This window comes from Mobula hypostoma, chromosome X1 (genome assembly GCF_963921235.1).
Source record: "Mobula hypostoma chromosome X1, sMobHyp1.1, whole genome shotgun sequence".
NCBI lineage: Eukaryota > Metazoa > Chordata > Chondrichthyes > Myliobatiformes > Myliobatidae > Mobula > Mobula hypostoma.
The window spans coordinates 69,521,724-69,545,525 of NC_086128.1; the positions used below are offsets into that span (position 1 = coordinate 69,521,724).

Consider the following 23,802-nt stretch of genomic DNA (forward strand, 5'->3'; position numbering starts at 1 on the left):
AGCTTTATGCACAAATTTTAGTCTGTGACAATAGAGGAGCAGTCATGATTAATTAGTTGTGGTTATAGTTTACAGTGTATTGGTGATACTTCGCTTCCTGAGAAAGGGTTGTTGTGGCGAGTTGAAGATCTTGCAGGATGATGTTCAGGGTTGAAATGTCTAATACCAGAGGGCATGCATTGGAGGTGAGAGGGGGTAGGTTCAAGGGGGATGTGAGGGGTAAGTTTTTCACTGAGAGGGTGGTGGATGCCTGGAATGAGCTGCCTGGTCTGGTGGTAGAGACAAATACATTAGAGGCTTTGAAGAGACATTTAGATAGGCAGATGGATGTGTGAAGATGGAGGGATATGGACATAGTGTAGGTAGAAGGGATTAGTGTTTGTTTTTTTTAATTTACGTTTTAGCTGGTGGGTTGGCACAACATTGTGGGCTGAAGGGCCTGTTCCTGTGCTGTACTCTTCTATCTTCTGTAACTTGGTGTTTTTAAATCATGTAGTTCAATAAAGAATAGAGGGATATGGATCACAAGCAGGCAGAAGGGATTAGTTTAACTAGGCATCACTAGTTTAATTAGTTTGGCATTACCGTTCTATTTTCCAAACGTAATACTTTGGTTTACTCAGCAGTAACGATTACACTTGAAGCTATTTTATCGATTATAAGGTATATCATTATGCTGTATAAATGCAGACTTTCTCTGAACAGTTTAGAAAAAACCTCTCCAAACCGAGCGCAACCACAGAATGACACGTTAACGTTAAGTCACATGACCCCTTGTCGATTTGGCCAAACAGTTTTTGTTTTATTGAGATGCAGTGTGGAATCGGTCCTTCTGGCCCTTCGAGAGCTGTCACCCTGGCAACCCTGTGATTTTAACCCTAGCCTAATCATGGGACAACTTGCAATGACCAATTAACCTGCCAACCGGTACATCTTTGGACGGTGGGAGAAAATTGGAGCACCTGGAGGAAACCCACGTGGTCACAGGAAGAACATGCAAACTCCTCATAGACAGCAGCGGGAATTGAGCCCAGGTTGCTGATCCTGTAAAGCGTTGTGCTAACATGCCGCCCCACAGTTTTTGTAAATTTCCCCTGAAAAATGTACTTAACAAAAAAAAAACCCATAATGGAAAAGCATTTTTAATTTGCCAGATGAAAGGTTTCTTTCGTGGGGTTCCACGGGGAATTGGCTGTTTGGATTCAGAACTGGTTTGCCCATCAAAGACAGAGGGTTGTGGTTGATGGGACTTATTCTGGCTGGAGATCTGTGACTAGCCAAGTTTCACAGGGATCCGTACTGGGGCATCTATCAGAACATCAGAGCCAGCTAAAAAGCAAATCAAAAACACCCAAACACTAATCCCTCCTACCTACACCATGTCAATATCCCTCCATCTTCCTTAGATCCGTGTGCTTATCCAAACGGCTCTTCAAAGCCTCTAATGTATTTGTCTCTACCACCATACCAGGCAGTGCATTCCAGACATCCACCACTCTCTGAGTAAAAAACTTGCCCCTCACATCCCCCTTGAACCTACCCCCTCTCACCTTCAATGGAGTTTAACCCGGACAAATGTGAAGTGTTACACCTCGGGAGGTCAAATGTGAAATGTATTAGACATTTCAGCCGTGGGGAACAGATACTCCCTGTCCACACTATCTACACCTCTCTTGTAAACCTCTATCAGATCTCCTCCCAGTCTCCGCCACTCGAAAGAAAACAACCCAACGTTGTCCAGCCTCTCATGCAGCACAATGCTCTCTAAACCAGGCAGCATCCTGGTAAACCTCTTCTGTGCCCTCTCCAAAGCCCCAACATCCTTCCTATACTGTTTGTAACTTGTATACAACTGGCCTGGATGAAAATGTAGATGGGTGGGTTAGTAAGATTGCAGATGATACGAAGATGGTATCGTGTAGCAGACTGGCAAAGGATACAGCGTGATATAGATCAGCTGTAAATATGTGTGGAGAAATGGCAGATGGAGTTTAACCCGGACAAATGTGAAGTGTTGCACCTCGGGAGGTCAAGTGTGCAGGGACAGGACACTGTTAAGAGTAAAACTCTTAACAGTGTTGATGTGCAGACAGTATCCTGAGGTCCAAGTCTATAGTTTCCTGGAAGTGGTTACATAGGTTGATAGGGACCCTCAGAAGGCATAAGGCATGCAGGTCCTCATGAAGGATCTTGGCCCGAAACGTCGACTGATTATTCATTTCCGTAGTTGCTGCCTGACCAGCTGAGTTCCTCCAGCACTGTTGTGCGCATTGCTGTGGATTTCCAGCTTCTGCAGAGCCTCTTGTGTTCCTTTGATAGTCAAGGAATTGAGTTCAAGAGTCGGGAAGTGAGGTCGCACTAGTTAGGGCAATAAGGTAGCGCAGAAGGGCGGCACGGTAGGCCAGCAGTGAGCACCAGCGATCCGGGTACACTGTCTAGTCACATGACTGTGGGTTTTCTCCGGGTGCTGTGGTTTCCTCGCACAATCCAAAGATGGATTAGCAGGTTGTGGGCATGCTCTCTCTCCTCCGACTGTTGGTCATTGACTCAAATGAGACAATTCCACTTCATTGATTCCATTTCGGTTATTATTCTATTACTCAGTAAGTCCGCAAGAAAATGGATCTCAGGGTTGTATATGTACTTTGATCATGAATTCGCTTTGATCCTTCAGCAATTCACTGCACGTTTTGATGTGATGTTGGGCTTTGACTTTGTTTAACCCTGTCCCTGGGCTTGGGTTGTCTCTTGCTGGGTAGAATTTCAGTGGTTTAACAACGTACAAATCAAAAATGAGCTTTTGGAAAATATTCTATCTCCAGAACCTGACAGTAAACACTCAGCTATTCAGCAGATAATGGTTAATAAGCCATGTCATTCGCTTAGTGTTATTCTGGCCTTACCCTCAACGTCACCCCACTGATGTTGCTGTCGTGTTGTCCTAGCCATTCCTCATCACTGCCCCAATGTCGGCCCGGCTGTTTCCACTGCTTTGTGAAGTTGCCAAATACACTGAACCGTTTCTCTGATGATAAAAGCAAAGAACAGTCCTGGAGTGGGGCACGACACCCTCACATGGCCAAAGAATGCACTACACTCTTACCGACTGCTTGGTGTTCATAGTAATGTCAAAACTCATGTCGAAACTTTCCAGCGCTGATCGGTTTTGGTGGGGCACAGTGTGCTGTTATGATTGTTTTATTTTGAACTGAAATACTGAATAAAAATATGCAAAGGAACTTTAAAAAAAATTAGGAGCAGCAATTGCACAGGTCAGCAGCACCCAGCTTTTCTCAATCGCCAAACAATGCCAGAACTCTTTAAAATTCAAAATCAAATCAAATCAAATTAATTATCATTCAACCATAGTGCACACAGTGAACCAGACAGCATTCCTCTGGGGCCAAAGTTGCAAAACAAACAAAATAGCACATTCAACATTGTGAGCAAAGAAGCATATTCACATGAAAAAAATATATATGGCCAAGCGTGGACACCACGCACCACCTCCAGGGGCAGTGGATTGTTTCATGTAATTTCCAGTACACCAGTGTAAAGAAGAGCAAAACAATTGTTATGCCGGTACCGATGCAGCACAAACAAAACACAGTAACATAAAGAATATGGTAATTAAAAAATAATAAATGTGAATGTATAAAAAAGCTTTTACATTGATATATATATAGATTGAATGTCCATAAAGTGACGGTACACAAGGTGACTCTGACAGGAAATGATAAAGTCGCGGTGGTTGGGAGTGTGAAGGGGTGGGTCGGTGGGTGGAGGTGTTGATCCGCCTCACTGCTTGGGGAAAGTAACTGTTTTTGAGGCTGGTGGTTCTGCTGTGGGTGTGACGTAGCCTCCACCCTGATGAGAGTAGGACAAACAGTCCGTGAGCAGGGTGGGTGGGATCCTTTGTGATGTTATTTTCCAGTCACAAACAAGAGAAAATCGGCAGACGCTGGAAATCCACGCGACACACACAAGATGCTGGAGGAACTTGGCAGGCCAGGCAGCGTCTATAGAAAAGAGTACAGTCGATGTTTCGGGCCAAGACCCTTCAGCAGGCCCGAAACGTCGACCGTACTCTTTTACATACATCATGCCTGGCCTGCTGAGTTCCTCCAGCATTTTGTGGGTGTTATTTTCGCAACACCTTTGTATTGTAAAGAACAATAAGAATTGATGTTTAAGAACTGAAGAGGGAGAAGGTGAAGAGAAATCCATGGAATGTGTCAATGGGATGCTGGAACTGGAAATTTGTCTAGTGACAGTACTCAGATGCCCCTCCGTGGTTGGGGTTGACAGTGGATGTTGCGTCCTAGCTGTTTATATGATACACAAGCCAGGGCAGTACGATATGGCGAGCAAGCTGTTGCCCGTGCAGCAGCTGATGAATCCAAAGGAACTGCAGAGACCAGTACAGTTTTGGCACCAGCGGTGTGACAGGAGTTGCCTGTCTTTGTCGAACTCAGTGTAGGACTGGACTGCCCCGGGGACTGCAGCTCCAGATTTTACCCTCAGGGTTTACTCCCAAAGCCTTTTCTATGAGTGGGTATAGCTGCACGCCGGCGGAGGTTTGAGATCAGAGCTTTCCTTCTCCGAGATGAGCTGCCAGCCTCGGCTGACGAGCCCCATCTGGCCAAAGCCACACGTGAAGGCCAGGAGCTGGACTTGATTGTCAGAGGCTCTGTGGGACGCACGCCATTGGGAGCATTTAATAGGTAGTGGGAGCTTATCCCCTCTACCTCCCCCAGCCATGACAGCTAAGGAACCAGTAATTATACTAACCATTTTATTTTAGCTACGTTGACATAAGTAACCACTTTCTATTTAACAATGAGCTGCACCTTCCAAGCTTAGCGAGCTTTGTAACAGGTCCAATAGCTGGAGAGAATGCCAGCTTCTAGCTGGTCAGAGGGATTCACACAGCAAGGAGCCTCCACCCTAGAACTGCTGAGCCCTCCTGCCTTCCCAGCTGTCAGAAGGATGAATGGCTATTTGCCATTCACAAGCATGCAACTACACTCAAAAGCTCTGTAAAAATCATTAAAATTTTAAAATTATTCAATTTATGCAGTACTGTTCAGAAATTGTACTGATATATGTACACTACCTAATGTGTTTTTTGCAGCAGCAGTATAGCGCAGTACATAAAATTACTATAGTACTGTATGTATGGGTATAGTACTGTAGTTATTTTATGTATTGTGTTGTACTGCACCTTTCATGATATATGTGAGTGATGATAAACCTGATTCTGATATGGGTCTCTGTTGTGGACTGACAGTGGGAAGAGAGAGCAGAGGGAGCGGGAAGCACCAGAGAGACATTCTGTAATGATCAGTGAGCCAATTGTTTGGAATCAGATGACCTTGCCTGGTATCTCAGGTGTCTGTCTCAGGGCTGGGTGTCTGTACACCGGCGCCACCCCACTCCCCCTGGCGCTAGTTCTCTGCCACCTGTCCCACACCCCTCCTGCAGCGCTCCACCCTCACCATTCCTAACATCCTTTGCTCCAGCCAGGTTTATAAACTCGCTCTCTGCTCTAGGTTGACAAATACAGTGCTGTGCAAAAGTCTCAGCACTCTTGCTATATACAGTAGCTTCAAAGGTTTGGGCACCCAGGTCAAAATTTCTGTTACAGTGATTAGTTAAGTGAGTAGAAGATGAACTGATCTCCAAAAGTCATAAAGTTAAAGATGAAACATTCTTTTCAACATTTTAAGCAAGATTAGTGTACTATTTTTGTTTTGTACAATTTTCGAATGAAAAAAAAGGAAAGGAGCACAATGCAAAAGTTTGGGCCCCCAAGAGATTTGAGCTCTCAGATAACTTTTACCAAGGTCTCAGACCTTGATTAGCTTGTTAGGGCTATGGATTGTTCACAGTCATCATTAGGAAAGGCCAGGTGAAACAACTTTCAAAGCTTTATAAATACCCTGACTCCTCAAACCTTGTCCCAACAATCAGCAGCCATGGGGTCCTCTAAGCAGCTGCCTAGCACTCTGAAAATTAAAATAACTGATGCCCACAAATCAGGAAAAAGCTATAAGAAGATAGCAAAGCGTTTTCAGGTAGCCGTTTCCTCAGTTCGTAATGTAATTAAGAAATGGCAGTTAACAGGAACGGTGGAGGTCAAGTTGAGGACTGGAAGACCAAGAAAAGTTTCTGAGAAAATTGCTCGTAGGATTGCCAGAAAGGCAAATCAAAACCCCCGTTTGACGGCAAAAGACCTTCAGGAAGATTTAGCAGACTCTGGAGTGGTGGTGCACTGTTCTACTGTGCAGCGACACCTGCACAAATGTGACCTTCATGGAACAGTCACCAGAAGAAAATCTTTCCTGCGTCCTCACCACAAAAATTCAGCGTCAGAAGTTTGCAAAGGAACAGCTAAACAAGCCTGATGCATTTTGGAAACAAGTCCTGTGGACTGATGAAGTTAAAATAGAACTTTTTGGCCGTAATGAGCAAAGGTATGTTGGGAGAAAACAGGGTGCAGAATTTCATGTAAAGAACGCCTCTCCAACTGTTAAGCACTGGGGTGGATCGATCATGCTTTGGGCTTGTGTTGCAGCCAGCGGCACTGGTAGAGGGAAGAAATAATTCAATTAAATACCAGCAAATTCTGGAAGCAAGCATCACACCGTCTGTAAAAAAGCCGAAGATGAAAAGAGGATGGCTTCTACAACAGGATAATGATCCTAAACACACCTCAAAATCCACAATGGACTACCTCAAGAGGCGCAAGCTAAAGGTTTTGCCATAGCCCTCAGTCCCCTGACCTAAACATCATCGAAAGTCTGTGGATAGACCTCAGAATAGCAGTGCATGCAAGACAGCCCAAGAATCTCACAGAACTAGAAGCCTTTTGGAAGGAAGAATGGGTGAAAATTCCCCAGACAAGAATTGAAAGACTCTTAGCTGGCTACGGAAAGCATTTACAAGCTGTGATACTTGCCAAAGGGGGTGTTACTAAGTACTGACCATGCAGGGTGCCCAAACTTTTGCTTCGGGTCATTTTCCTTTTTTGTTATTTTGAAACTGTAAACGATGGAAAAAAAAAGTTTTCTTGCATAAGCTATTAAAGAAATGTGTCATCTTTAACTTTATGCCTTTTGGAAATCAGGTCATCTTTTACTCGCTTAGCTATTCACAGGAACAGAAATTTTGACGAGGGGTGCCCAGACTTTTGCATGCCACTGTATATGTGCCTAATACCTTTCTGTAATTTAAAACAAGAAATACTGAAGCTGCTTTGTAATGGTTAAGAATGATTAAATAACCTTATGCTCATGCAATAAATTCAAGTTGAAGAAAACATACCCTTCCCTCTGACATAGCCCTCTACTTTTTCTTTATGGCAGTGCAGTCCATGCACTCACCACTCTTGTGTAGAAAGTCCCCCTATACTTTCTACCAATCACCTTAAAATTATTCCCCCTCATATTATTAGCCATCTCTGCCACTCTGTCAATGCCTCTCGTTATCTTGTACACTCTATCAAGTCACCTCACACCCTCCTTGGCTCCAAAGAGAGAAGTTCTAGCCCACTCATCCTTTCCTCATACGACCTGCTCTCTGATCCAGGCCGCATCCTGTAAATCTCCTCTACGCCCTCTACGTCTTTCCTTCAGTGAGGTGACCAGAACTGAACACAATACCCAGGACTATGCACCGAGCCTTCCACAAGCGCCCAGACGGAGGGTACGGGTTCGTAAGATCGATAGCTTAGTGGAAGTTTGGGTCCTTTACCTCAACTCCAGTCCCAAGTTTGCACCCAAATTGAGCCAGTTAAAGCCAACAGTTGAAACTGGAACCTGAGGCACTTAAACAGATGAGCTGCACCCCTGTGTGATTATTTTAGCAGCTGCTTTCCTGTTTCCATTGGTGTCAATGAGGTAGGTTGCATGTGGCCTGCAGAACTCAACAGGCGTACGGAACAAATGATTTCATCGTTTGAACTGCTGCAGTCACCATGTCATTCAATCACAACAGATGCTGCTGCCACCAGTACTCTCATCTCTGCAGACATGTACATTTATTGCCTTGCCTGGTCTTAATGCAGTGCACATGGTACTCTTCACAGTCTGCACCAGGTATGGTACATCTTTCTGCATTCACTCAGTGCTCTCCGATCCTAATGAAACACCAACTGTGCTCCCCTCACACGGTGCACCACCCAGTGCAAAGTTCACAGTAGGTGTATTTTATTCAGAGATCCAGCCTGGTAACAGGCCCATCTAACCTGATTAGCCCACCAACAAATTACACCCAAGTTTATTATCAAACTATGTATTCATCACCATGTATTGCACCCATATTGTACTGTCTCAGTACTTTTATATTTGTGTGCTGTAGCATTTACTTTTTAGATTAGATTATGAAGACACACAGCCCTCTCTTATTGTCATTTAGTAATGCATGCTTTAAGAAATGATACAATATTTCCTCCAGTGTGATATCACAAAACACAGGACAGACCAAGACTGAAGATACTAACAAAAACCACATAATTATAACATATAGTTACAACAGTGCAACAATACCATAACTTGATGAAGAACAGTCCATGAGCACAGTAAAAAGTTCAAAGTCTCTCAAATGTTCCACATCTCACGCAGACGGAATGAAGTTATCCATGCTGATTCAGGAGCCAGATGGTTGAGGGGTAATAACTGTTCCTGAACCTGTTGGTGTGGATTCTGAGGCTCCTGTACCTCCTTCCTGATGGTTGGGGGGTAATAACTGTTCCTGAACCTGGTGTTGTGGGTCCTGAGGCTCCTGTACCTCCTTCCTGATGGTTGAGGGGTAATAACTGTTCCTGAACCTGGTGGTGTGGGTCCTGAGGCTCCTGTACCTCCTTCCTGATGGTTGAGGGGTAATAACTGTTCCTGAACCTGGTGGTGTGAGTCCTGAGGCTCCTGTATCTCCTTCCTGATGGTTGAGGGGTAATAACTGTTCCTGAACCTGGTGGTGTGGGTCCTGAGGATCCTGTACCTGCTTCCTGATGGTTGAGGGGTAAGAACTGTTCCTGAACCTGGTGTTGTGGATCCTGAGGCTCCTGTACCTCCTTCCTGATGGTTGAGGGGTAATAACTGTTCCTGAACCTGGTGGTGTGCGTCCTGAGGCTCCTGTACCTGCTTCCTGATGGTTGAGGGGTAATAACTGTTCCTGAACCTGGTGGTGTGGGTCCTGAGGCTCCTGTACCTCCTTCCTGATGGTTGAGGGGTAATAACTGTTCCTGAACCTGGTGGTGTGAGTCCTGAGGCTCCTGTACCTCCTTCCTGATGGTTGAGGGGTAATAACTGTTGCTGAACCTGGTGGTGTGGGACCTGAGGCTCCTGTACCTCCTTCCTGATGGTTGAGGGGTAATAACTGTTCCTGAACCTGGTGGTGTGGGACCTGAGGCTCCTGTACCTCCTTCCTGATGGTTGAGGGATAAGAACTGTTCCTGAACCTGGTGTTGTGGATCCTGAGGCTCCTGTACCTCCTTCCTGATGGTTGAGGGGTAATAACTGTTCCTGAACCTGGTGGTGTGGGTCCTGAGGATCCTGTACCTGCTTCCTGATGGTTGAGGGGTAATAACTGTTCCTGAACCTGGTGGTGTGAGTCCTGAGGCTCCTGTACCTCCTTCCTGATGGTTGAGGGGTAATAACTGTTCCTGAACCTGGTGGTGTGGGTCCTGAGGCTCCTGTACCTCCTTCCTGATGGTTGAGGGGTAATAACTGTTGCTGAACCTGGTGGTGTGGGACCTGAGGCTCCTGTACCTCCTTCCTGATGGTTGAGGGGTAATAACTGTTTCTGAACCTGGTGGTGTGGGTCCTGAGGCTCCTGTACCTCCTTCCTGATGGTTGAGGGGTAATAACTGTTCCTGAACCTGGTGGTGTGAGTCCTGAGGCTCCTGTACCTCCTTCCTGATGGTTGAGGGGGTAATAACTGTTCCTGAACCTGGTGGTGTGGGTCCTGAGGCTCCTGTACCTCCTTTCTCATGGTATTAGGGAGAAGAGAGCATGGCCTACATTCTGAATCTGCCTGAACTGTGGTGGCAGGCCCACAGGACAGCTACCTAAGTTGACATATTTATTACCGGGGCAGCTGTTTAATGACATGTAAGAAGCAGGAACGTCAGCTGTCTGGTATCCTCCGAAAGGCCTGAAGTAAGTAGCGGCTGTCAGAGGTTTAACTGTGGAGAGAAGATTCCTTTCAGAGTCACACAGCATGAAGCAGCCCTCCTGCACGCTCACGATTCAGGATTGTTTAGTGTTATTTTCAGTACACAAGTGTAAAGGAGAACGAAGTACAGTGCTTGCCAGTTAATTGGGAAACATCGGGACCAGCACATTTTGGCCCAATTAACTGGCTGCCCCAATTAGCTGAAGTTTCATGGAAATAGTTAAAATGTATAAAAAAGACAAACTACCATTAAGCTGAATAACAATTTGTGTATTTAAATGAAATACAGAACAAATTAGAACACTGCCAATTCTACTACAGTACTATAAAACTGTGTATTAGTTCCTAGTACATATCAGTGGAGGAATTCATCCATTGCACATAGCCGTGTTCTTTTGATTGACTGTAAGTTAACAATATCAGCGCAAACACCTCGTGCAGATAATGAAGCAATGCTTTCGACAATCACATCTTCTGAATCTTCATTTTCACTGTAACGTTCAAGACGATAGTTGATACCTTCAAATTCTTCATAGTTCCTGACTTGTTGAAATAGTGAAGTTGTTGCTTTTTCACTTCAAGCATCTCCAAGCCTGAATGCTTGAAACAGCAGTGAGCAACTCTTTCTGAATTGCTTATTTCTCACCAACTATCAGTGACAGAAATCACTGCTGTTTGAACAGAAGCGCACACAACTGACTCTGTTTAAAAACTGCTTGCTCTCGGCACAGAGTAGTGTCTTCACAGCCATGTAAGCACAGCCAACTGACGCTAGCTAGAAGCTGTTTAATCTTCTGTCCCAGTTAAGCAGCATAGTGTCCCAAGTAAACAAATCCTGACTGTTTTCTAGGTTTAGATTTTGTTCTTTAAGAGTTGTCCCAAATAAATGGATGACAATTAACCAATGACGATGACAATTAACTGGAATCCACTACAGTTGTTACTCCAGTCCAATGCAGCACAAAAAAACACAACACAATGAATATAAATATGTAGGACAGCTTATATACACAGATTTACAGTATTGCATGTCCATAAAGTGACACTAGGGAAAGGAGTGTTTGTGCATAAGGTGTGTGACAAAATACCAAGTTATCAGAAGATTGATGCCGATAAGAGAGAGACAAATGGGGGAAACATTCAAAATGCTAATCAGAGAGAGACGAGAGAGATTACCGAAAAGAGACACAGTTCCGAGTATTGTTTAGACGGTTGCTTTGAACCTGAACTGTTTGAAGTTTGATGGACAGGCGATACCCCAGCAGGGGGATAAAAGGAACAGGTTCGCTAAGGCAAGCAACACACCACGAGATAACGAGACCCGGGAAAAGCGGTGTGCCCCCACAAGTTGGTAGGAGTTTTGGAGGTCTGCTCACAGGACCAACCATAGACGCACAGGGTGAGAAGGTACGATCGGCGGGAACCTGGTATGTGTGTCCGCCCTTGCCTGGGTGCCAGGTTCACTGCAGAAGAACGATTGTATCCGGAACGGAGGGGTCACAGTTGGTGACCTCAGAAGACATTAAAATGGGCTCGCGCCGAAAGTTAACTGCGAGGAATATCAAAGGTCTGTTGAATATGATTTGAATATCATCATTCGCTCTCTCTCCCCCCAACGGCACGACAGCGATTACTGGGAACTGAACTGAACTGAACTCTGTGTCACTTGAGACTGATCATTTTACCCCTAGACTGCGATAGAGCTTGATTGATCCTATTATCCTAGTTCTGTGTACATGTGTGTTTATTCATCGCTAACCTGTTGCATTTATATCCTTACGTTTAGAGTACTGTGTTACTTATTTCTTTAATAAAACTTTCTTAGTTCCAGTAATTCAGACTCCAACTAAGTGGTCCATTTCTGCTGGTTTGGCAACCCAGTTATAGGGTACGTAACAGGTGACAGACAGGAAACGATAAAGTAGTGGGTGGTTGGGGGTGTGGAGGGGTGGGTCAGTGGGTTCAGGTGTTGATCAGCCTCACTGCTTCGGGGAAAGTCACTGTTCTTGAGTCTGGTGGCCCTGGTGTGGATGCTACGTCGCCTCCTCCCTGATGGGAGTGGGACAAATGGTCCATGAGCAGGGTGGATGGGATCCTTCATGATATTGCTGGCCCTTTTCTGTATAACCCCTTTGTATACGTGTCCCTGATGTCAGGTAGGCTGGTGCCGGTGATGTATTAGCCAGTTTTCACTAATTCCCGTCCACCATGGTACTGTTTCTGTACCAAGCAGTGATGCAGCCTTTTAGGATGCTCTCTGCTACACATTGTGAGGATGCTGATGATCAAGTACCTAGCTGAACCAAACCCATTTTCCAGCACTCAGCCAGTACCTGTTTATGCTGAGGTACTTTGGGTGTTATAGAACCTATAACAGTACAGCACAGTATGGGTCCTTCAGCTCACCATGTTGTATCAAACAATATAAACCGACTCCAGCATCATTTTAACCTGGCTCATCTACGTAACCCTCCATTTTTCTTTCATCTGTGTGCCTTTCTAAGAGTATCAAACGTCCCTAATGTATCTGCCTCTACTACCAGCCCTGACAGCATGTTCTGTGCACTCATCACTCTGTGTAAAAAAAACTATCTCTGACACCTCGTCGTCGTGGCTATCCCTCGAGGTCGAGGATGATGGTCTTCGTTCTGAAGAAGCAGCCCACAGAGTGAAGACGCCCGTGCGTGTATTTGTTTAATGTGTACTTGATGTTGCACTCCAAGAAGCACACGATACTTCACAAGTCAACCAACTGATTCCAATGGCATGGAAACCACGGCAATTGGAGCTGATGGATTTGTTGCAGCCTTCATCCGCCTTCACAGCTCTATATCTCTGTCTATATCTTCACAGCTTTATATCTCTGACTATACTTTCCTCAAATCACCTTAAAATTATGTCCCCTTGTACTCTGGGAAAAGTCTCTGGCTGTCCACTTAATCTATGCCTCTTACCATTTTGTATCAAGTCTCCTCTCGCCCTCTTTCACTCGAAAGAGAAACACCCGAGCCCACTCAACCTCTCCTCATAAGACATGCTCTCTAATCCAGGCAGCATCCTGGTAAATCTCCTCTGCACCCTTTCTGAAGCTTCCACATCCTTTCTGACCAGAACTGAATACAATATTCCAGGTGTGGTCTAACCATGGTTTATAGAGCTGTGACATTACCTCATGGCTCTTGACTAAAGAACAAACAAACCATACACTTTGACTAACACACCCTACACCTTCTTAACTACCCTATCAACTTATGCAGCAACTTTGAAGGGTCTGTCAACACCTTGATGAAAAACCTCTGCAGTTGATGGCAGGGTTATTGGTTGGGTCACATGGACACCAGGTAATGTGGAACACAACAGATCCACACAGAACGCCTGAGGAACTTGGCAGGCCCGGCAGCATCTATGGAAAAGAGTAAACAGTCGATTTTTTGGGCCGAGACCCTTCATCAGGACTGGAGAACAAACAGTTGAGAAGTCTTCCACATGTCAATTGAAATAACGCTGTGAAATATCTACAAACTTAATATTGGATATTCTGCCCTGTTTTCTTAAGCTAGACAGATAGGTAACTCCAGTCCTGGCATAGCTGTAGTTGAAAGCTGATTTATTAATCACCGACGCGTTACAGTACGCAAGGAGCCCGTGTAAAAAGACAGTACTTCTCGGTGTTCTAACAAAAGCAGATTCAAATATTGATCGACTTCTAACGAGTACAGGAGCAGGGAGGTACTACTGCAGTTGTACAAGGCCTTAGTGAGACCACACCTGGAGTATTGTGTGCAGTTTTGGTCCCCTAATCTGAGGAAAGACATCCTTGCCATAGAGGGAGTACAAAGAAGGTTCACCAGATTGATTCCTGGGATGGCAGGACTTTCATATGATGAAAAACTGGATGAACTAGGCTTATACTCGTTGGAATTTAGAAGATTGAGGGGGGATCTGATTGAAACGTATAAAATCCTAAAGGGATTCGACAGGCTAGATGCAGGAAGATTGTTCCCGATGTTGGGGAAGTCCAGAACGAGGGGTCACGGTTTGAGGATAAAGGGGAAGCCTTTTAGGACCGAGATTAGGAAAAACTTCTTCACACAGAGAGTGGTGAATGTGTGGAATTCTCTGCCACAGGAAACAGTTGAGGCCAGTTCATTGGCTATATTTAAGAGGGAGTTAGATATGGCCCTTGTGGCTGAAGGGATCGGGGGTATGAAGGGAAGGCTGGTACAGGGCTCTGAGTTGGATGATCAGCCATGATCATACTGAATGGCGGTGCAGGCTCGAAGGGCTGAATGGCCTACTCCTGCACCTATTTTCTATGAGTACTTGTAACTACCAAATGAAATGTACAAACAATATAAAATGGCTGACCTGATGATGAAAGCTAATTTCCTAACAATGCAGTAATGAGCAATCAACAGCAGCTGTGAACCCAAAACAAGCTGTGAGATCCAGTAATTAGGAATAAAATAACAATCCAAGTCAGGAAAGACAGAACATTGCATGTATAATTTGACAGCATAGATGTGAAAAAAATTTCAGAGCTTTGGAGCGAGCCAGTGGTACCACAGAGTAGAATGTAGGTGAAGAAGAGGGGCCATAATGGGGTGGCAAAGTATCGTAGTGGTTGGCACAATGCTTTACGGACGACCCGGGTTCAGTTCCTGTCAGGAGTTTGTACATTCCCTCTGTGACCACATGGGTTTCCTCCAGATGCTCCAGTTTCCTCCCACAGTCCAGTGATGTGCCAGGTGGTAGGTTAATTGGTCGTTGTAAATTGTTCCATGATTAGGCTAGGATTAAACCGGGGGATTGCTGGGAGGGCCGGATGGACCGACTCTGCGTTGGTGTATCTCGCTCCTGTATGCATCTCGTCACCATCTGAGATCAATGGTTGTATCGTCAGCAAGTTTATAGAGGGCACTTGAACTGTGCCTAGTCACACTGTCGTGGTGTAGAGAGAGTACAGCAGTGGACTAAGCACACATTTCTATACACTGCGCCTGATAAATGTCACGCGTAGGACAGAGGGAGACCCCAGTGATCCTTTCGGCGTTGTTTTCTGTCCTCTATAGGGTGGCAGTCCGACGCTTTGCAGCTTCCATACCACATAATGATGCAGCCAGACAGGACACTCTTGATGCTTCTCCCACAGAAAGTTGTTGGAATAGGGGTGGGGAGCCTTGCATGGCCCAGTCTCCTCACTGCTGTACCTTCTTGACCATTGCGGAAGTGTTTTGGTTCGATCGTCCATTCTGTACACACCAAGGAACTTCGTACTCTCCACGGCAGAGCCATTGGTGTGCAACGGAGAGTGGTCAACCCGTGCCTTGTCTTGTCCACGTTGAGACTCAGGTGGTTGTTCTCACCCCATCTGACAACTCTCCGCCTGCCAGCTCATCATTGTTGCTGATGAGGCCAACCATCGGTGAACTTGATGATGTGGTTCGAGCTGGACCAGGCAGTACAGTGGTAAGTCAGCAGCAGGCCGAGCCCACAGCCCTGAGGGGCACCAGTGCTCAGCGTGATGGAGCTGGAGATGTTGTGGGGTCTTTCTACCACCTCTGATCCCTCTGTGAGGATCGGCTGTGTTCCCTCCTGCAGTCCACAATCGGCTCTTTGGTCTTGCTGACATTGAGTGCCAGGTTAACTAGCTGGTATATCTCACTCCTGTGTTCCCTTTCGTCACCACACACTTCCTGCATATGAGGCATCGTTTTCTTGGTGGGACAGGACGGAGTGGATAGCCAAGGCTATGGCATCAGTGGACTGGTTTGAGTGATAGGCAGACTGGAAAGAGTCCAATGTAGCTGGAATGTGGGATTTTATATTATATATAATTATTGTAGTTCGTGCCGCTGAGCAATAATTGTATAGGCCTGTTACCGTTGCTCTCTTGGGTACCAGAATAATGGAGGCTGCCTTGAAGCTTGCAGGCATAGTGGACTGTTTCAAAGAGATATTAAAGGTGTCCATTAAGTCCCCTGTTGGCTGATCCGCACGGTCTATCAGGACCTGAATAGGTATGTTGTCCAGCCCTGCAGCCTAGCTAGGGTCCTCCTCACCTCAGCTGCGGCCGGACAGGGTGCCTGTTGCTCAGAGGGAGAGGGGGCCTTCCTCGACGTCACATCGTTCAAAGCATCAGATCGTGTATCGAAGGCGTTCAGCCCCTCTGAGAGAGGCATCACTCTCATTGACGCACAGGGTAGATTTGTAATCCATCATGGTTTATATACCATGCCACATGCGCTGTGCGTCCCTGGTGTCTTTGAATTTTCAGTGAGTACTCACGCTCTGCCTTCCTGATGCCACGGGACCATAGAGACCCCAGTCTGAAGGCAGAGTGCTGATCCCAAAGCAAGGCTCGAACCTCTGCAGTCAGTCCTGGGTTCTGGTTCACCCTGGCAGCGTAGTGTTCAATCACGGTAACGTGCTCCACGCATTTTCTGCTGTAGTCAGTCACTGATCCCCGTGTTCGTCAGTGTTGACCTGATGATCGTAGGGAGCTCTGGTCCGTGGTTTCAAAGCAGTCCTGCATGGCCAGGTCCTGGTGTCCCTGTGAACTGGTTTGAAAATTGTGCCTGAAATATACCGGAGTAGTAGGGTCATGTCTGACTCCTCTGACTCACAGTCACTGTGTTCAGGTTTCTCTGGCAACCTGTAGTGCCCCACGTTTGGGACATCAGGACCAATTAATAATACAGTTCTTCCAATTAAATTTCTCAGTTAAGGAATACGCAACTGATTTACCACGTGTGTTTCATTTTAGGGGAGCCCTACACCAGGATATCTGAAACTGGACGACTTATATTGAAATCCTTTGAAAAGTCCATGTCAGGAGATTACACCTGTACAGTTTCCTACAAGGATGTGGATGAGAACAAGGAGGTGTTTCTTGATATGAAGTTTTCGGTGTACGGTAAGTATTCTGTGGAAGAAGGGAATGCTGGCATATTCTTGCTCCGGGGCAGTGGTGGTTGTCCGTCGTGCCCAACAATGACAGGGAGAGCCTGTCCGGTGGGAGAGCCATTCCACGCTCTTGACCTCGGAAGTCTGGGTCCAGTGCTACGAGTGGTCATCCTTGGTTGCAGTGGATGACCATGCCCCGAATGCCCTACCTGGTATGGCAATAGAGGCAAATACACTAGAGTTTTTAAGAGGTGTTTGGATAGGCACATGGATGTGAGGAAGGTGAAGGGATATGGACATTGTGTCGGTAGGAGGGATTTGTGTTTGGGTGTTTTGGGCTTGCTTTCTAGCAGATGGGGTGGCACGGTAGCGTAGTGGTGAGCACAATGCTTTTCCGACGACCCAATAGACAATAGACAATAGATGCAGGAGTAGGCCATTCGGCCCTTCAAGCCAGCACCGCCATTCACTGTGATCATGGCTGATCATCCACTATCAGTATCCAGTTCCTGCCTTATCCCCATAACCTTTGATTCCGCTATCTTTAAGAGCTCTATCCATCTCTTTCTTGAAAGCATCCAGAGACTTGGCCTCCACAGCCTTCTGGGGCAGAGCATTCCATACATCCACCACTCTCTGGGTGAAAAAGTTTTTCCTCAACTCTGTTCTAAATGGCCTACCCCTTATTCTTAAACTGTGGCCTCTGGTTCTGGACTCACCCATCAGCAGGAACATGCTTCCTGCCTCCAGCGTGTCCAATCCCTTAATAACCTTAGATGTTTCAATAAGATCCCCTCTCAGCCTTCTAAATTCCAGTGTATACAAGCCCAGTCGCTCCAATCTTTCGACATTTGACATTCCCGCCATCCCGGGAATTAACCTTGTGAACCTACGCTGCACCCAGGTTCAATTCTTGTATGAGGGACCAGTTGAGGGGGAAGGTGGGTGGGTGGTCAAGGGGAAGGAGTACAAGGTGACAGGTGAGACCAGGTGAGGGAGAAGGTGGGTGGGTGAGAGGGCGAGGGGAGGAGTACAAGTTGACAGGTGAGACCAAGTGAGGGGGAAGGTGGGTGGGTGGACAAGTGGAGGAGTACAAGGTGACAGGTGAGACCAGGTGAGGGAGAAGGTGGGTGGGTGAGAGGGTGAGGGGAGGAGTACAAGTTGACAGGTGAGACCAAGTGAGGGGGAAGGTGGGTGGATGGACAAGTGGAGGAGTACAAGGTGACAGGTGAGACCAGGTGAGGGAGAAGGTAGGTGGGTGGTCAAGGGGAGGAGTACAAGCTGACAGGTGACAGGTGAGACCAAGTGAGGGGGAAGTTGGTTTGGTGGGCAAGTGGAGGAGTACAAGGTGGCAGGTGAGACCAGGTGAGGGAGAAGGTGGGTGGATGGATGAGGGGAGGAGTACAAGCTGACAGGTGACAGGTGAGACCAAGTGAGGGGGAAGTTGGTTTGGTGGGCAAGTGGAAGAGTACAAGGTGATAGGTGAGATCAGGTGAGGGAGAAGGTAGGTGGGGGTAAGGAGGGATGAAGTGAGAAGCTGGAAGGTGATAGTTGGAAATGGCAAAGGGTTGAAGAAGAAATCTGATCGCACAGGAGAGTGGACCATGTGAGAAAGAGAAAGAGGAGGGGCCCCAGAGGGAGGTGATAGGAGGCTAAAATCTACAGAGATATAAGCAGATGTGCAACACACTGGATACTTTTAAACACAGGAGATTCTGCAGATGCTGGAAATCCAGAGTAACACACACAAAATGCTGGAGGAACTCAGCAGGTCAGGTAGCATACATGGAGGGGAACAAGTCAACGTTTTGTGCCGAGACCCTTCATCGGGACTGGAAAGAAAAGGAACAGTAGCCAAAATAACAAAGTGGTGGGGGAGAAAGGGGGAGGAGACCATGTGACCCTGCCACCTGCCAGCTCGAACTCTTTCCCCTCTCCTCATCCTGATGATTAACTGTTATCACCCTCTTATTCTGATAGATCTTTTTGATTGAAATCTTACAGGCTTTCGTGAACCAGACTATTCATTTAAGTTCTCAACGCGTTATCACACTTATGAATGCCATGATCCCGCCAATCATCACTTCTTTCGTAAGTTCAGGTCAGTGGAAAAGGAGCTAATTACTGACCTGACCTGTAGGATAACGGACGTAGAGATGAAATGCCACGTTGTCAAAGTACCGCATGAAGGATTAGTAACCGAACTCTTCATTACATTTAAACGTAAGTTCAATCTGCGCCCACCCGACGGCCGGCGACTGGAAGCTTTTTAGTGTTTGCATAACTCTTCTCAAAAGTAACGTGCTCAGGTCCTGTACTCAGTGGAATTCAGAAGATTGAGGGGTGACGTCATTGAAACCCATCGAATGTTGAAAGGCCTCAATAGAGTGGATATGGAGAGGATGTTTCCTCTGGTGGGGGAGTCTCGGACCAGAGGACACAGATAGAGTGGATGTGGAGAGGATGGTTCCTATAGTGGGGGGAGTCTAGGACCAGAGGACACAGATAGAGTGGATGTGGAGAGGATGTTTCCTCTAGTGGGGGAGTCTAGGATCAGAGGACACAGATAGAGTGGATGTGGAGAGGATGTTTCCTACAGTGGGGGAGCCTACGACCAGAGGACACAGATAGAGTGGATGTGGAGAGGATGTTTCCTACAGTGGGGGAGTCTACGACCAGAGGACACAGATAGAGTGGATGTGGAGAGGATGTTTCCTATAGTGGGGGAGTCTAGGACCAGAGGGCACGGATAGAGTGGATGTGGAGAGGATGTTTCCTATGGTGGGGGAGTCCAGGACCAGAGGACACATCCACAGAATGTGGACGGGGCCTCCTTTTAGAACAGGGATGAGGAGGAATTTCTTTGGCCAGATAGTGGGGAATCTTTGGAATTCTTTGCCACAGGCCACGGTGGAGGCCAAGTCTTTACATATATTGAAGGCAGAGGTTGATAGATTCTTGATTAGTCAGGGCATGAAGGGATATGGGGAGAAGGCAGGAGATTGGGGCTGAGAGGGAAATGGATCAGCCATGCTGAAATGGCGGAGCAGACTTGATGAGCCAAATAGTCTAATTCTGCTGCCCTATCTTATAGTCCTTGGTTAGGGAGGGTTTAAACTGATTTGGCTGGGGGATGGGAACTGGAGTGATAGGGCTGAGGAAGGGGAAAACAGAAATAAATCAGAGATAGCGTGCGACAGAGATAATAGAACAGGAGATGAGGCTAAATCAAAGCCAGTGGCATGAGTTACAGGGCAATAGTACAGTTAAAATGGAAAGCAACAAATACTGGACTAAGCATGTTATATTTGAATGTATGTAACATAAGAAGTAAAATGGACGATCTTGAAATTCAGCTACAGATTGGCAAGTAGGACGTTGTGGCCGTCTCTGAAACTTGGCTAAACGATGGCTGCCACTGGGAGCTGAATGTCCAAGGATATACGGTGTATCGGAAAGATAGGTTAGTAGGCAGAGGGGGTGGTGTGGCTTTGTCTAAGAAATAATATTAAATCATTGAAAAGGGATGACGCAGGATTGGAAGGTGTAGAGTTTCTGTGGGTTGAGTTAAGAAATGGCAAGAGTAAAAGGACCCTAACGGCAGTTGTATACAGGCCTCCAAACTGCAGCCAAGATGTGGATTATAAATCACAGCAGGAGATAGAAAAGGCATATGAGAAAGGCAATATCATGATAATTGTTGGGGATTTTAACATGAAAGTGGATTGGGAAAACCAGGTCAGTACTGGTCCTCAAGAGAGAGAATTTGTAGAATATCTAAGGGATGGCTTTTCAGAACAGCTTGTTGTTGAGCCCACTAGGGGATCGGCTGTGCTGGATTGGGTGTTGTGCAATGATCCGGAGGTGATAAGAGAGCTTAAGTTTAAGGAACCCTTAGGGAACAGTGATCACAATATGATCGAGTTCACTTTGAAATTTGAGGGGAAAAATAAAATCTAGCATGTCAGTATTTCAGTGGAATAAGAGAAATGACAATGGCATGAGAGGGGAGCTGGCCGAAGTTGACTGGAAAGGGACATTTGCAGGAAAGATAGCAGAGCAGCAATGGCTGGAGTTTCTGTGACAAATGAGGGAAGTGCAAGACAGATATATTCCAAATAAGAAGAAATTTTCAAAGGGAAGAGGGACACTACCGTGGCTGACAAGTGAAGTCAGAGCCAAAGTAAAAGCAAAAGGGAGGGTATACAAGGAAGACAGAGGTAGTGGGAAGATGGAGGATTGGGAAGCTTTTAAAAACTTGCAGAAGGAAACTAAGAAGGTCATTAGGAGGGAAAAGATGAATTATGAGAGGAAGCTGGCGACTAATATTAAAGAAGATACTATAAGCTTTTTTAAGTATAAGAAGGGTAAGAGAGAGTCGAGGGTAGAAAATAAGGGCCAATACTAAATGACGCTGAAGATATTGTAATGAAAGATGCAGAGATGGCAGAGGAACTGAATGTGTATTTTGTATCAGTCTTCACAGTGGAAGACGTCTGCAGTATACCAGACATTCAAAAGTGAGAGGGAAGTGAGGTTTGTGCAGTGAAAATTACGACTGAGAAGGTGCTCAGGAAGCTTAATGGTCTGAGGGTGGATAAATCTCCTGGACCTGATGGAATGCACCCTTGGGTTCTAAAGGAAGTAGCTGGAGAGATTGCGGAGGCATTAACAATGATCTTCCAAGAATCGATAGATCCTGGCATTGTACCAGATGACTGAAAAACTGCAAATGTTACTCCGCTATTTAGGAAGGGTGGGAAGCAGCAGAAAGGAAACTATAGACCTGTTAGCCTGATATCAGTGGTTGGGAAGTTGTTGGAATCGATTGTTAGAGATGAGATTACAGAGTACCTGGAGGCACATGACAAGATAGGCCAAAGCCAGCATGGTTTCCTTGAAGGACGATCCTGCCTGACAAACCTACTGCAGTTCTTTGAGGAAATTACAAGCAGGGTAGACAAAGGAGATGCAGTAGACGTGGTGTACTTGGATTTTCAAAAGGCCTTTGACAAGGCACAGCACATGAGGCTGCTTAGCAAGATAAGAGCCCATGGAATTATAGGGAAGTTACTAGCGTGGGTGGAGCTTTGGCTGGTTGGCAGAAAACAGAGTGGGAATAAAGGGATCCTGTTCTGGTTGGCTGCTGGTTACCAAATGGAGTTTCACAGGGGTGGGTGTTGGGACCGTTACTTTTTTACGATGCGTGTCAATAATTTGGACTACAGTATTAAGGGATTTGTGGCTAAATTTGCCGATGATACAAAGATAGGTGGAGGAGCGGGTAGTGTTGAGGAAACAGAGAGCCTGCAGAGAGACTTAGATAGTTTAGGGGAATGGGCAAAGAAGTGACAAATGAAATACAATGTTGGAAAGTGTATGGTCATGCACTTTGGTGGAAGAAATAAACGGGCAGACTATTGGGGAGAGAATTCAAAATGCAGAGATGCAAAGAGACTTGGGAGTCCTTGTGCAAGATACCCTAAAGGTTAACCTGCAAGTTGAGTCGGTTGTGAAGAAAACAAATGCAATGTTGGCATTCATCTCTAGGGGTATAGAATATAACAGCCAGGATGTGATGTTGAGGCTCTATAAGGCACTTGTGAGACCACACTTGGAGTATTGTGTGCAGTTTTGGGCTCCATGTTTTAGAAAGGACATACTGACATTGGAGAGGGTTCAGAGAAGATTCACGACAATGATTCCAGGAATGAAAGGGTTACCGTATGAGGAATGTCTGGCATCTCTTGGGCTGTATTCCCTGGAGTTCAGGAGAATGAGGGTGGATCTCATAGAAATATTCCAAATGTTAAAAGGCCTGAACAGGTTAGATATGGCAAAGTTATTTCCCATGGTAGGGGATTCTAGTCCTTTTAGAAGTGAGATGTGGAGAAATTACTTTAGTCAGAGGGTGGTAAATCTGTGGAATTTGTTGCCACGAGCGACTGTGGAGGCCAAGTCACTGGGTGCATTTAAGGCAGAGATTGATAGGTTCTTGATTAGCCAGGGCATCGGAGGGTATGGGGTGAAAGCAGGGGAGTGGGGATGACTGGATGAAGTGGATCAGCCCATGATTGAATTGCAGAGCAGACTCGATGGGCCGAATGGCCTACTTACATCTGCTGCTAAATCTTATGGTCTTATAGTAATGTGCTCGGGCAGAGTTACATTTGGTGGGGAAAAAAACATGGTCATTCTGTCAGAAACCTGGAAGCAGGTTGTTCATGGTAGAACTGACAGTGCCGTGAGAAGACCGGATTGGGAAGGTGTTTGAGTGTAAGAAAGACAAATACCAGGAGCTGGTAGAGCAGTGCCAGAGACAGAGGTGGAGGGTACGATGTGAGTCAATAGAGATGGGTTGTAGAGGTTTTACTGGCTGCTCGCCGTGTAGAACCTACTCTCTCCTTGGCATTACTACAAAAACTCATCTGGAGAGCCCCCAGATAGCTAAGAGTATAGAGGTGTAACCCGCAGACCATTGCTGTGGCAGAACAGAGGGGTCTGGGAATACAAGCACATAATTCGTTGAAAGTGGTGTCACAAGGTAGGTAGGGTTGTAAAGAAAGCTTTTGGCACATTGGCCTTCATAAATCAAAGTATTGAGTACAGGAGATGGGATGTAATGTTGAAGTTGTACAAGGTGTTGGTGAGGGCTAATTTGGAGTATTGTGCGTAGTTCTGGTCACGTGCCTACAGGACAGATGTAAATAAGGTTGAAAG

General features: G+C 46.1%; 1 protein-coding gene across 1 annotated transcript in view; it reads left to right on the forward strand.

Moving 5' to 3' along the window:
• LOC134340242 (zona pellucida-binding protein 2-like) overlaps positions 1-23,802 on the forward strand; it is a 103,122-nt gene that overhangs the window by 39,267 nt on the left and 40,053 nt on the right. Inside the window, exons 4-5 of the mRNA XM_063037243.1 lie at positions 16,943-17,092; positions 19,087-19,305. Of these exons, the coding sequence (XP_062893313.1) occupies positions 16,943-17,092; positions 19,087-19,305 (369 nt within the window). The remainder of the gene's footprint in view (positions 1-16,942; positions 17,093-19,086; positions 19,306-23,802) is intronic.